General features: G+C 38.5%; 2 protein-coding genes and 1 long non-coding RNA gene across 3 annotated transcripts; 2 read left to right on the forward strand and 1 right to left on the reverse strand.

The window, feature by feature from the left end:
* Positions 1-1,652: 1,652 nt before the first annotated feature.
* On the reverse strand, positions 1,653-3,899 carry LOC148696559 (uncharacterized). The gene is made up of 2 exons (XR_015962269.1): positions 3,091-3,899; positions 1,653-2,059 (listed from the first exon to the last, which is right to left on the reverse strand). It is a non-coding gene; the product is annotated as an uncharacterized LOC148696559 (long non-coding RNA).
* A 2,113-nt stretch (positions 3,900-6,012) lies between these two features.
* On the forward strand, positions 6,013-7,312 carry LOC137725222 (uncharacterized). The gene is made up of 2 exons (XM_068463842.2): positions 6,013-6,234; positions 6,465-7,312. Exons 1-2 carry the CDS (start codon positions 6,094-6,096, stop codon positions 7,182-7,184), a joined length of 861 nt encoding a protein of 286 aa, XP_068319943.2. The 5' UTR covers positions 6,013-6,093; the 3' UTR covers positions 7,185-7,312.
* A 2,723-nt stretch (positions 7,313-10,035) lies between these two features.
* LOC137725221 (uncharacterized) lies at positions 10,036-12,335 on the forward strand. The gene has a single exon (XM_068463841.2). It carries the CDS (start codon positions 11,118-11,120, stop codon positions 11,994-11,996), a length of 879 nt encoding a protein of 292 aa, XP_068319942.2. The 5' UTR covers positions 10,036-11,117; the 3' UTR covers positions 11,997-12,335.
* The last annotated feature ends 2,622 nt before the right edge of the window (positions 12,336-14,957 follow it).

Raw genomic sequence — 14,957 nt, forward strand, 5'->3', positions numbered from 1 at the left:
TGGGATTGCATACCAGATGCGGAGGTAAAGTGGGACTGCATCAGGTTGCTACAAGGGAACACGTGGATTTTGAACAATGGTGATGACGCAATTAGGATTGAATCTTTGAAAAAGATTGTATTGGCAGGTCAAGATGGAAAAGATGGGATAAAGCTTTGATTGATGTGATAAGGCGTGGACTTATGTGTATATAAGATAAAGTTTCAGAGCTTCATTTATTATGCGATTATGCATGGGATAAGTGCGTGGTCAACATCAACAAATAAAAACTCAGAATCACAGTGCAATTGGGATTTTGTTTTCAGGACTTGGGCATGCAAGTCGCTGTAAATACCCAGCGGCAGATGACTAAAAGACTCTCCAATTCAACATACAAAGTTGTATAGGGCCTCGGGGGCATCCGCCCCCAATCAATTTTGTGTGTGTACTTTTCCATTCTAATTCTCAAGCTTTAATTAAACTACAAATGAAAAAATAGATTACATTTCAATTCTAAAGTTAGTTCTAATTAAACTATAAAAAAATGGTCTAGTCGAAAAAAGATAAGGTGTATCCACTAATTTACATACTTATGACATTAGCACTAATTCTTCCAGTTGTTACTGCCACTGTTGAAAAAACATTTTCGGCCATAAACTTTCTGAATCAATTGAGATTGAATGGAAGATCAATAGATGAATGATAACATGATTATTTTTATAGAGAGAGATTTGATGGTATTGGTAATGATGTTGTCATGCACCGCTTTCAAAACATGAAAACACGTTGAGGAATATTGTAAGATGTTGTATGAAAAACTTTATGGATTAATATATAAGTGTTTTGTGTAGTAAATTCTTGAGTTTTTTTAATTTTACCTTGTTGTTTGATGATGCCCTCATTCTTACAAATTTATGGCTTCGTCCCAGCCTTCTCCCCTTTCTTCTCACCAACACATCTTCAGTTTGGATAAACAGCACTGTGAAGGCAACCGACGACATCTTCAATTTGGATAAACAGCACTGCTTTGAAACCGATTGGTTATTTATCCAAGTCTCGGTCGACGAGGATTTTTTAGTCCTTATTGGTAGAGGTCATCTCATCAGCCTTCTCGGCGAAGTGAGGTGTTACATGTTACCAGGCTCGGCACATTGGACGCCGAGTTGTTTTATGGTTGGATATTCACAAGTTAGTTTTAGAGTTCGACATTCCGACGGTCGAACCACATTTACCATCAAGACATACATCTCTTTCGAGTATTTGTGTCCGTATAGTCTGGTACCTCGGCGTGCTTATACTCTCACGTAGGGCTGGGCACGGGCCGGGCCGGGCCCAATTTTGAAGGGACCGGACCGGACCTAGGTTCAAAGAGAACGGGGCGGGCGGGGCCGGGGATTACATTTTCTAATATAAGAACCGGACATTACCCGGCCCGGTTGAAACGGGCCGGTTCGAGCCGGGTCCACGGGTCCTTTTTTTTTTTTTTTTTTTTCGGTTGTTTGAAAAAAAAAAAATTTGTACAGATTGCAGATTGCAATCTGCACAAAAACTGCACAGATTGCAATCTGCACAAAACTGCATAGATTGCAAAACTGCACAGATTGCAATCTGCACAAAACTGCACAGATTGCAAACTGCACAGATTGCAAAACTGCACAGATTCACATCCAATCTAAATACAAAGTCCAACATCCAAGTTCATAGATTAACAATACTAATTACCACATTTTGTTTGTGATTCATATGAAGTTCCCAACAACAAAGAATAATTTCCAAAGGAGCGATAAACATAAGTTGCACATATTTCATCCAGTTTTACCGTGATAATATAACAGTTGACAGAGTATCAGGTGAACAGCTGAAAACTTACTTTGAACATCTTCGGACAACTATGTTTGCAATTGGAGATAGCTCTGGAACCCAATTCTTCTGGGCAGAAGGAGATTTTTCCATATCCTCCAATTCTTCATCATAAGGGCTACGATCTCCAAGCAACCATTTGAAGGATCCATCTCTAACAAAATTCTCGAGCATATTTGCCACAGCCATCCCTAGTTTTTGCCCTCACTGTGTGTCTAAACTGTAAAGGAGCAAATTACCATATATGTCACAGTTCTTAAATTTGATTGAGGACCCCAATTTCACAAACACCACTGTCCAAATATTGCACTTCTCAAACTAAAAGAACATAAATCGATGGAAGGAGCGCTACATAGGCTGCTCACTTTGGAATTTTTGTTCATCAAAACCTCAATACCCCCATCACTTTATAGCACATTCAACCAGAATGACATTTTACAATAGTAAAGTAAAGTCTACTCTTTCAATGTATTATGATTTCACTTAGCATAAGTTCGCAACGAAATTCAGAAACTACAAGAAGCAAATTTTAGTCAATTAAGTTTACTATTTCAATCTATTAAGATTTCAGCAATCATAAGTTCATAGCAAAAATAAGAAACTTAAACAATTGCAATACCAGCAAAAGTTCACAAAAACCACGGGATCAAAAAATCACTTGCAATCCAAAAACCCAACACCAAAATTCTACCAACAACATCATCAATCTCTTCAACTTGCTACAAACCAATTCTAAATTACTCACCACAATACCAAAATTAATCAAACCTAATTCTCAAATCCCACTACCAAACTAAACCCAGCAACTAATAACACCCAAAAACAACACAACTTGCCGTAAAATGCACATTCAAGACCGCCGCTTTCTCAGCAATCTCAGCTTTTGCCGATGAAATTCTTCAGATTTCTGCAACATTTCGGCAAACCCACCTCAGATTACACGCTCGGAACTTACAATCCCTGATCAACAATCAAAAACCCCTACCCCTGATCAACACCAAAAAATCCCCAAAACTCCAATATCTCAAACAATCAACCAAAAATCCCAAAACCCTCCATATCAACCTAACAATCATACAAAAATGGACAAGAAAAAACGAATTTTAGCATGAATTTTCAATTGGGGTCAAAACGCAGACTGGGAAAAGCACACAGTCACAGAACCCACATGAATTTTCAATTGGGGTCTTGCTCACTTTGAGAACCCAGAATAGCATCTACAAATCTAAGGAAGCAGAAGAAAATATTTACCTTGTTGGGTACACGAGTTGTTCGACTTCGTTGTTCGTCGGAGGGAGAGAGATTGATTTCCAGAGAGTGAGTCAGGAAAAGAAGATCGAAGCCTGATGATGATGGCAGCGGACGGAGGGTAGCAATGTATGGAGCTAGGACGATCGGAGAGAGTTAGGAGGAGAGAGGTCTGAGTGAACTGTGAAATGAGAGGAGTCGGGAGGACCTGGAGGAAACAATTTCTTGATTTTCTTCTATTATTCATTCTAGAAACGGGCCGGGCCGGGGGCCCGTCCACTTCTATTTCAAGATCCGCCCCGCCCCGCTAATATGGTATACCAGAACCGCCCCTCCCCGTTTTGTGTTTAGAAATTTTGGACCCGGCCCTTACCCGCCCCAAACAACGGGTACCCGCCCCTACCCGCGGGTCCAGGATCCGTTTGCCCAACCCTACTCTCACGAATATAATCATCGTGATCGAACCCGGCGTCGACGGTCCATGAGCTTTGCAGAACTAGCAGCTTTGTCTTCAAGCTCTAAAACCTGAAGGCCGATACGTATTCCTTACTAGGCCGCAGTCGCAAAATTAAGAAGTCAGCAGCGCTTAATGCAACATCAGCATATTTTAATCCTCGACCGAGCTTGGCCGATGAGTTGGCACGCCTTGCACATAACCGAAAAACGTAGTTAGCTCATTAGTTACTCGGTCTGCGCGCCACGTACGTTTGGTAAATTTTAGGATCAACATAAGTATATCGTGAATGCCTTTGTGCCATATATGTGTTAAAAAGGAAAACTTTTGGACATGACATTCATGATTTAAAGTTGTGCAACAGTCGCGTTGTTAAGTAATCATCGTAAATTACATGTTAGATAATAGGTGTTGAAAGCACTACTAGAAACATTTTCTTACAAAAAATTTGTAATCATCACTTTCTTTTTTCGAATGTGTTGATTTTATTTATTTAAAAAAAAAATGAAATCAGACTAAGTTATCCGATGACAAGCTATATGCTAATACCTTTTATCACCGTAGTAGAAAAATGTTAAACGCTTACATAACAGTACGAGTTCGAATCATGTCGGTGACTAACTAATATTTAATTAACAAAATTATCATTTGTTAAAAAGAAATGACAAGCTATAATATACAAGTATTTAATTTCCAGTCTACAAATTTCGTATGCAACACCTTGAATAAATACCACCACAAAATTGTGTGACAAAAAGCATTAAATAATTTCAATATCAATTTCACTTTTCTAGAAACGTTATTAGAATTAAACTAAGGGTAAATTACATAATACCCCATCAACTTTGGGTCCAATTACAACTTTATACATCTTTAAAACATTTCAATCTCATACATTTACTATTATTTTTTTTAATTTCATACAACCGTTAAAAAATCTGTTAAGTTAACCGTTAAATAATAACGTGGCAAATATAAAATCCTTATTTGTGCTGACGTGGCTGCCACATTTGTGACACGTGACTAAACACTTAATAAAAAATTTTAAATATTAAAATAATTAATTAAAGGAAAAAAAAACACAAATCTTCATCTTCTTCTTCCAGCCACCCCTTCTCCCACCACCACCACCACCCTTTTCCCCACCCGAGCCACCCTTCTACCATAACCACCCCATCCCCCATCACCCATCACTTCCGCACCAACAAAGCTTCTTCCTCCAGAACCACCACCATCAATTTCCTCATCAGCAAAGCCCGGAGCAACCCAGAAAACCCCAAGGGCTCACTATGAATTTTGCCCCACCTTCCTCACCACCTCAAACCCTTGCCTTGCCTCGATTTCTTCTTCCAAGTCGTGTCCTCACCTGCTACCCATTTCTTCCCCCTATCTGCAACCCAAACAACAACCAGCAACATGATCGAACAACAACCCCTGCCCCATAAAAAAAAAAAAACCATATTTGTTTTCAACACAAGAATCAACCAAAAAATATATATAAGATCTGAAACAGATTACCCTAGAAAAAAAAAAAAAAAAAAAAAAAAAAAGAAAGATGGAACCTATTTCCCCTCCCTTACAAACACCATTGCTGCCCTCCCACTTGATCCCGGCGACCTCCTCTATCTCTTTCTCTTCCTCATCCTCTCACTCTAACCTCGAATTGGCGTCGATCGGAACCGCGAGACGCAGCCAGTAACGAAATCGAAGGGAGTTTGGGGATTTTGGTATTCGACTGGTCACTTGGAACGAAATCGAAGGGCAGCGAAATCTGGGTTTTGGGGATTTCGGCTTTAGGTTCAGTGCGGCTTCGTCGAACTCACCTTCGACGACTTCTGGACGACCTCTGCCTTCCGTCAGAGGCTTAGATCTCAGTGCGGCTTCGTCGAATTCGAGGTTGAGCTTTTGCTGGGACTTCTGGTCCTTGAGTGGACCAAGTGGAGACGGAAGAACATGAAGAAACGAATTTCTGGGTGTTTGAAACTTTTTTCTATTTTTCAATTATTCAATTATCTTTTCAAAATTTTAGTTGAATTTCTAATTAATTTTAAACATAATAAAATTTTAATTTTTTAATCCACATGTCCGACTTGCTTCAGCAGTTAACAGAAGGGCTAACAGGAAAAGAGACGGTTGTATGAAATTAAAAAAAAACGGTCGTATGAAATTAAAAAAAAATAATAATAAATATACGAGGTTAAAATATTTTAAAAATATTATATAAGATTGTAATTCGATCCAAACCTAAGAGGGTATTATGTAATTTACCCTCAAACTAGATAGCTGCTTTTCAATCTTGCCAATACCTAACAGAACACTGCAGTATATCTGACTCATGAATCACAGAACATGTGTAAGTATGCAGAGCCCCCATCCATTGACCAGTACACGCGTCGAGCAACAGGGCTGCCACCTTATCTTCCCAAACAAGAAGCAACCCCAGAAAGCGGTGGCTCGATATAATACCACAACGGAAAACTAAATTTAACAGGGAAACAGAAAGAAAGAAAGAACAGAAAGAGAGCAAACAGAAAATAATCTGAGCAGCGAAGATGGTAGTAATTTCCATGGCAAAAAATATCATCTTCAACCTCTCCAAGTCTTTCCCTCAAACCCCTTCATCACTCTCTCTCAGAAATTCCTCTCACAAAGTCTCGAGAGTCTGCTTCGCCTCCGCCTCCAAATCCTCCGAGGTAATTAGTTATTAGAGTACGTGATTAACAGTAATACTTGTCGACGAATGTAAGAATCTGACATCGAAAAATTGATATATTTAATGAATGGTTCCACCCATGTTTTCACAAGGTATGTGCAAGTTAGGGATAACATCGGTGCATTTAGTAGTAGATAATTGGTCCGTCTCTCTAAAATTTTCTTGATGGATTCATAATTTAATTTGATCCGGTACACGCTTGAACTTCAGGGTCGAAATGCACCAGAAGGGAATAGAGATTCGAGGGCTGACTGGGCATATGATGACAAGAAGTGGAGGAATGAGAACGTGAATTACAAAGGAAAGGATCCAACAGATGAACTCAAGGATAAGACGAAGAGCGCAGCGGAGACCATGGCGGAGAAGGCTAAAGAGGGAGTGAACAGAGCAGCGGAGACGGCAGAGAGCGCCAAGGAGAAAGCGAAACAGTACGGTTATGAAACAAGGGAGAAAACGAAAGAAATGACCGACACTGCGGCTGCGAAGGCAAAAGATGGAACTTATGAGGTCGTGGAGACGGCGGAGCAGGCCAAGGAGAAGGCGACAGAGAATGTTTGGAGTATGAAGGAGAAAACAGAGGACGTGGCAGAAACGGTGGCGGAGAAGGTGAAGGAGGGGACGAGCAAGGCAGCAGAGACGGCGAAGGACACAGTGAAGGGGGCGTGGGGGGCCGTGGAGGAGGCGGGGCATAAGATCAAGGAGACAGTGGTTGGGACTTCATCGGACTCTGACAATGAGGTGGCGGTGGAGGAGAATGTTGTGGGGGTTTTGGATGACGGTGTGGAGGTGGTGGAAATATTGGATGAGGAGGGGAATGTTGTGGACGTTCTGGATGAGGATGTGGTGGTGGTGGAGATATTAGATGAGAAGGGGAATGTTGTGGATGTTAGGAGGCGGATTCGGAGGCCTGAAGATGATGTGAAGAAATAGTGAGATGTTTTGGCGAAGGAAATTTTGCTCAGTTGTTGCATTGCATATCATGGAGGGAGTTGAAGCCTAATGTTTGGTACTTGTAGACTTGTAGTTAATAAATCAAAGGTGGCATGTTTGAAGTGGCATTAATGTTTTCATCTTTTTTTTTTCTTTGCTTTTCAAATGTATATTTTACAACTTTGGCTTAGTATATTTTTTTTTTTTAACAAACGATATCTCAGATAGTGGATTAAGTCTCACAACGGATTAACAATAATGTAGTTAGCCTTCGTTCTCTGAACCATTTGTGTTTTTTGTGAGGCTACCTAGTGAGCACGAAACTTAAAACCTCTTCTTTACTAGTTAAGAGAATACTGGCTCATTTAGTTTTATTATTAAAGAACAATGTAGATATGGTTGGGCAGGGACTTTTAATTTTGTGAGATTAAGACAATGTGACGAAAGATGGATTACAAAAACCCAACTCAATAGCCTTCGGATGAATTGAATAGTGTACCACTCGACCCAACAGAATTAACAGCCGGGCCCAAATTGAACCAGCCCAACAATGCCATCGAAATCAGAAATTGCAGTATGTTCGCATGGCATAAATACAAGTAACCTCGTCCCCACCATACCACGTAGAGAGAGAGAGCTTTGAGGAGGACGATGTGGAGTGCGGGACGAGGACAACGGTATGAATGTGGGAGTGTGGGGGAGCAGTTGCAACCCCTGACGGACGCTACCATCACCAACTGGTCCATCTGCTAACTCCTCTTCTTCTTCTTCTGCCGTCTGCCGTTACGTAACTACGTTGGTTAGGGCAGGGGTAAGTGCCTCTCTATCATCCTAATCCAATCTTATCAAGTATTATATTTGATTGGAGTTGGGATTCACGCTTTTAAGACATATTTTAAACGTGTTTACGTAGAACTTACTTCGTAATATAATTGCAAAAGTTTGAATATGTTTAGTTTTTAGGTCTTCTTTAAAATATCATGTTTACAAAAAATCACGCAAATTTAAAACTATATGACTGATAGAAATTAGAGTTTTGTGTTGTTTCTCTTTGCTACAAATAAAATGTCTTAATTGTTTGGAATCTATCTTTTTTTTTTTTTTTTTTTTTTTTTATAAGAATGATTTGATGAATGTTGTACTATAAACAGTTCAATTAGTTAAGTATGTTGCGAAATAACCCTACAAAATAACTAAATCAGTGTTAAGATGTGTGTCAAAAACATCTCTACACATATCAAATCCAAATTTCCATTTCACACACTCACACTTCAATCTATATTTTAGGCCTAGAAAATGTGAATTTCAGCAGTCAGCACCCATTTTCATAGCTTCAAACTGAATTGCCCAAATTGCCACTCCTTGGTCCTTATATATATCAAGTAATTTCCATTACCAAACGTAAAGCAAATGAGTTAAAAAAAAAAAAAAAAAAAAAAAAAAAAAAAAAAAAAAAAAACATAATGCTAATGAGACCATCTCCAATGCAATCTATATATTCTAATAATTGGATATTTATGAAGTACATGGTTATGGTGCTTCTTGCGTGTGCAATTTAGAATGAATTAGTGAAAAATCAATGCTCCGCATAAGATTTAAATCTTATATATAACTAAAATTTGAATATAAGTTTTGATTTGAATATAAACTTATATAGAGGTTTTTAACTTTCCGTTGCATAAATGTTACATATGGACTCACAGATAATATCTTAGTCCAAATTATTTGGTGCATAAGAGATGGCTTAACATACAAAACCCAATAAAATCTTAGTTTTGTTGTGGTAGATAAATCATTATCAACATAATCTCTTCCACATTGATACGTAATTAATTTTCAATCCTATTGCATAACACGCTCGACGTTCCATCAACTCTAGTTACCAATCACCACCTGGCGTTATATTGTTGCGCATACATTTTTTAATCATCGAGAAAAGAGAGATTTGGTTCTCTAACACACACACTTTTGATCAAAGAGGCAGATTGGAATATATGTTAACGTGAATATCTTTGACGTTAACATTTTTAACGGTGACGGTTTTAGGTAAACGAGATAAGAGAGATTCGAGAATACTTTAACACACGCTGACATTTTTCAGAGAGATTTAAATGTGAAGTTTTTATATGGAAACTATTGCTTTTTTTAGCGCACACACGTACATTTTTTTTTCTTAAACGAGAAACAGAGCAATATTTTCATTCTTCTACACTCAAATTAAAATTTTTTTATTTGTATTTTGGATAAATTTAACATAGACTATTGCTTGTATAAAAAAATATAGGTTACAACCAAATTCGAATTCTTCTGGACAAAGTTAGTTTGTTGAAGAATGACAAAGTACTTTGACTAATCCAAAACTTGAGTAGTATACAAGAAAATATGCGAGAGAGAGAGAGAGAGAGAGAGAGAGAGAGAGAGAGAGAGAGAGAGAGAGAGAGAGAGAGTCACCGTGGAAATGTTCTTATCAAAGGGGACACAATTGTCATTCTGAGTAGAATTGGTGTCCAATTAGCATGGTGATGTCAAATAGAAGAGAAGAAATCCGTCCAACAAGAGTACAGATCCTCTTCAAATTAAAAAAAATGGAACCCAATGATGAAATAATTCGGATAATTAAAATTTAATCGAACGATTACAATTATTATAATTTTTTAAAAAATATCTTATTTGTAATTATTAAATCAAATTTGAATGATCTATATTATTTAATTATTGAGTTTTGTTTTTTCAGATCCGGAGAAAATCTGTACTCTCCCAACAAAAACACCACAAAATAAAATTTTAAATAAGGAAATGGAAAATAGTTGTGAATACAAGACTCGAGAGTATGTATGATTGTAGTAGATAGGCAGAGGAGAGAGAGAAGAAATAGTAGTTGCTGAAGTCTGAGTATCTGACACAGCAGCTAAAAACCCATTGACGACCGCCACTAGCCAGTAGCCACCCTCTTCCGCCCTTACCCGCCGCCTCTGCAGGCTCTGTTCTCTCTTATTCCCCTGTTCCTGTGGTCCATCTCCTACCCTACACCTCCATATATCTAGAAACCGAATACAGCTAAAACTCTCATCTTTTTCTTCTCATAATATTTCTGTGGTTTTTTTTTTTTTTTTTTTTTTTTTTTTTTTTTGGGTGGTGATATTGATCATTGGGTCTGAAATCTTTAGCATATCGGAACGGAAAGGCCGACTCTTTGGACCGTTTTCCGGTAAGGGCTGAATTTTTCTGTATTGGTTTTCCTGTATTTGATGGATCAAAAGCAAATGGACTGGGAATTTTTTATCAGTTCTAACTTTTTCTGAGCTGGGTTGGTGAGATAGATGCTGTTATGTGACGGAAAATCGTTTCCCATATTGTCTCTAGCTCCCACAGATTACTACAACCTCTCCCTCTCTCTCCCTCCCTCTCCCTCTCCCTCTCCCTCTCCCTCTCCCGCTCTCCTTTTTCTGGGTTTTCTGCATATCTGCCACCGGTCCAAAATTCCAGAAAAAAGAAGAAGCAAGTCAAACCGATTCGTCTCAAACTCTGACACCGTTTCTAGAAGGAGAAAAAGAAATCCTCGCGGATATCGCTCGATTTCAAGATCAGATTTTCCATAAATTTCAATTATCACCTGGGCTTTAATTGTTTCATTATTCAATGTGAATGATGAAATGAATGGCCGATGGGTTTGGATGTAACCCTGGTAGGTGGGTGGGAACAAGAAGGAAGGAACACCCGGCATGCAGAGAGAGAGCAATATAACGATAACGCTCGCCGTTAGTTTTGGCAGTTTTGGGTGTCGAGAGTAGATTATCTAGGACTAGCGACGGACACGTTTAGCACACCCTAACAACGATCCAATTTCCTCCTATTTATAAACCTCTGCATGTCGCTTGAAGCCCCACATCAATCCATCAGACAATTTCAGACCATCACAAGAGAGAAAGCAACATGCAGCAACAGCAGCAGGAGGGAGGTGAGCAGAAGGAGCAGCAGAACCAGGATCAGCGGTTGAAGGCGGCGGAGCAGCAGAACCAGCAGCCGCACAGGTGCCCGCGGTGCCAGTCCATGAACACCAAGTTCTGCTACTACAACAACTACAGCCTCTCTCAGCCACGGTACTTTTGCAAGGCGTGTAGGAGGTACTGGACTCAGGGCGGGACCCTCCGGAACGTCCCCGTCGGCGGCGGATGCCGGAAGGGGAAGCGCGCCAAGGGGGGTTCCTCCTCGGCGTCAGCATCTCGGACCGTGCAGCCGCAGCCACCACAGAAAGAGCAGAACGTGCAGAACAATTTGGGAATTGGCGGCGGGTCCGTGGGGATGTCTACGGCGAACCCGAGCGGTGGATTGGCTATTCACCATCAGTACTACCCTGGTTCTTCTCATGGGTACTTGTCACCTTTTGCAGGGCTTCAATCTCTGAGTCAATCTCAGCCGTTCAATGTTGGGGGCGGTCATGATCCTGCCTCGAACATGAGCCTGCTGCAGGGGTTCAATCTCTCAGTTCCTATGGTGGCGTTGCAGCCGCAGCAACGTCAGCAGTTTTTTCAGATGGGCGGCTCCAGGAGCAACAATCTGTTGGATCAAGCTGCTCTGTACCCATCTGAGCATGATCAGTGGGCCCCCCAAAGCGTCGTCAACAGATCATCTGTGAATCCTTCTTCTTCTGCAGCAGCAGCAGCCTCGGACAGCGCTTTGTGGACCATGGGCAATAACAACCCCATCACCACCACCACCACCACCACCACTGCCAGCAGCAGCAGCGGCGGCCCATCTCTGAACCCAAAGCAGTGGCCTGATCTGCCCGGATCATATGGCTCTCCTAATTGAGAGACTTTTAAGGCATGCGTATGATCGTATCCCTACAAAGCATGCAAATTAATCATATACTTACTTTTGTATACCAAAGGGAGATTACCATATGGATCTCAAAGTGTCACCCATTAATTTTCAGTTCTTATAATTATTTACTAAATTGGTTAATTGTACTTGGTGGTTAAGGTATGTATGATCTTTGTTTCTCGTGGAACAAAACTATATATTATGTTGTAAATGAGAGGATAATATTTGGGTCATAGGCATATATAGCCTTTTGTTCAATTCCATGAGTTGGGTTATTTAGGTGGTGGTATTTTGAACTTGAAATTCATCGAAAGCTATTGAGCTAAATATTTGTGCTTTTGTTTTTGGTATTTTATGCCTTTATTGTTTGCTCTCGTACTCCAAAATTAACACCATCTATATCATATTTGTTGACCACGTTGTTGAAGATTGACCTAATAACACAAGTGCATTCCAATTGTACGTGGGATTTAGACAAGTGCATTCCAATTTTACACGGGACTCTTGTCATAGCAAAATGGTCAGTATGTGATTAGTCACCATATTTAATGAACACATTGTTGAAGACAGATCTAAATAACAGAGATGATGTGTTCAACTCGTGTATGCATGTATGCAGAACTCATACCGGTTATGTGGTCAATATATAATCAATTTTCTATACCATATTTACTAGTCACACTATTGAAGACGTGTAATAAAAATAAGTGAGTTTGACTTATTTATGCGGAACTTGTACTAGATAAATGATGAGTATCTGATCAGTTATTTATACATTATATATATTTACTGATTACGTTGTTGAAAACCGATTTAATAAATAGAGTTTAATTCTATCTACGTATACAAAACTCTTACTAAATAGGCAATTAGTAATGTGATCAATAAATGTTAAAGTTGTGTGAAAATTATGTCAAACTGATGACTTGTACTTGATTCAAGGTCTTGAAGGAAAAGGTCAAAAGCAAGAAGAGAGTACTTGAACAGAAAGTTAGATGTAATGCAAGCACAGAGGAAGGTTTAGCTAAATGTGTAGAAAAGTTGACGAACGAGAGTCATATGGATAGGTCTTGTTGCATGTGGTGGTTGACTGCAAATGCTTTTGATGAAGGATGAATCACCTGAGACAGACTTCCAAATTGCTTTATGATTTATTTTATTTTTTTGGTTATTTTGCTTTATGATTTATTATTGCACTTGGCAAGTTAAAGCCTGCCTATTACAGCTACAAGCTCTCTTTATTTGCTTTAATTTTTGTAAAAAAAAAAAATACTAATAATTCATATCAATGAATAAGTATTGGAAGAGATTGTGTCGTCTGTGCAGGCATAGCTGTTGGAGACCATTGTGTTGATTGTAATCGGGTGTGTGATATAATCTTCATAGGATATATATTTTAAAATTTAAACGCATTTGATAACAAAATAATATGCTGGTATTGCTCACCACTATTTGCGTGTGGTGAGTTTAAATGCCTCATCAAAGATATAAGTTACTTGTCTACATATGCTATTGTGATATGTGATATTTTGTACGAATCACACGATACCATCTAATTGCACTATTAGGCCCCTGAATTTGTGACGCCATGATGGAGTATCAGGTGTAGATAAGTCTCTCTTCACAGATTTACAACATGTCAAATGAATTCTAGATTAGAGCCTAAAGGAAGGGAGAAAAAGCCGGCATGGTTTGATTCCATTTGAAACAACACCGTCCACGTTCTATAGGACAGTGAATCCAATTCCATCAGTGAATCCAACTCTGCAAGGACCACCACCGGCACAGTTGATTAGCACTACATTTATTAATTAATTATTTCGTAAACAATCATGTATTAGGACTTGCAATCGCATGATGAATTAACATATAATAATCAATGCATTAAGACTGAAAGCAAAGATCCATGTGGGATTAGGAGGGATTATTCTACAAATACAGAATGTTGTGAGTGTGAAAGTAAACGAGTGTCATATTTGTGGTTTGTAAGATTTCTCTTTTCATTGATGTTTTCTTCTTTTATTGATGTTAAACTCTTTTACCTTCATATTTTCACACGCTCTTCATGTGTGGCAAATTTTTAAAGCAAACATGTGGCATGAATTGAATGACAGGAAGAACGTGTAACTGTTGAACTTTACATATGAGTCAACCTACTCTGATACCATAAAAAAAAATTAAGATTCCATAAAAAGCTAAATAGCAATATAAAAAACAGTACAACTTAAAAAACTCTTTTAAAGTTTATCTTTCAATCAACGTGAGACTCTTTGTCGGTAGGGAGGGCGTGAAGGTGGGCATTGTGGTTTCGGACTAAAAGCAAATCTGTGGTCTGCCACAGAGAGATCTCTGTCGCACAACAAAAAAGGGAAAACCCGATTTTCTATTTTATAGCGAGTGACTCAAAATTTATTGTTTAAACCATAAACTCTAAAAGTGAATACTATTTAAATTTTCAAAGCAAGTTTGAGTGGAAATTGTTGAGACATGTAGACCGTAGTATATCTTATTTTGTATCGTTGTTGAGAGTATAAATTTTATGTCAAGAAAAGAATGAAAATAGAATTTATTTATAAATATTGGGCTATTTTCTATATGTTTTTAATTAATTTTAGAGAGTTTTAACGAAACACTTTGGTACTATTCACTTTTAATGAAAAACTATATTTTTACATTTTCCTAGTACTATTCACTGCACCTTTATTTGTCTTTTTTCATTAAAACTGAAGTTTTTTTTTGAACTTTTTGTTAGTTTTCCTTTAATTTTATGGTAGAATCTCAATTTCTACAATTATAATAAGCTTAAGCTATGAAATAATTTTTACTGCAAACATTACAAGTTTCATCAAGTTTCATTTGAATTTGCTTTTGAGAAAGGCTGAATATCAATAAACAATTTTCCAGTTTTGTGATTAAATTTTGATGTATATTGGCTTACTATTTCTTTAA

Source organism: Pyrus communis, chromosome 5 (genome assembly GCF_041283825.1).
Source record: "Pyrus communis isolate YQ-2024b chromosome 5, ASM4128382v1, whole genome shotgun sequence".
NCBI classification, from domain to species: Eukaryota; Viridiplantae; Streptophyta; class Magnoliopsida; order Rosales; family Rosaceae; genus Pyrus; species Pyrus communis.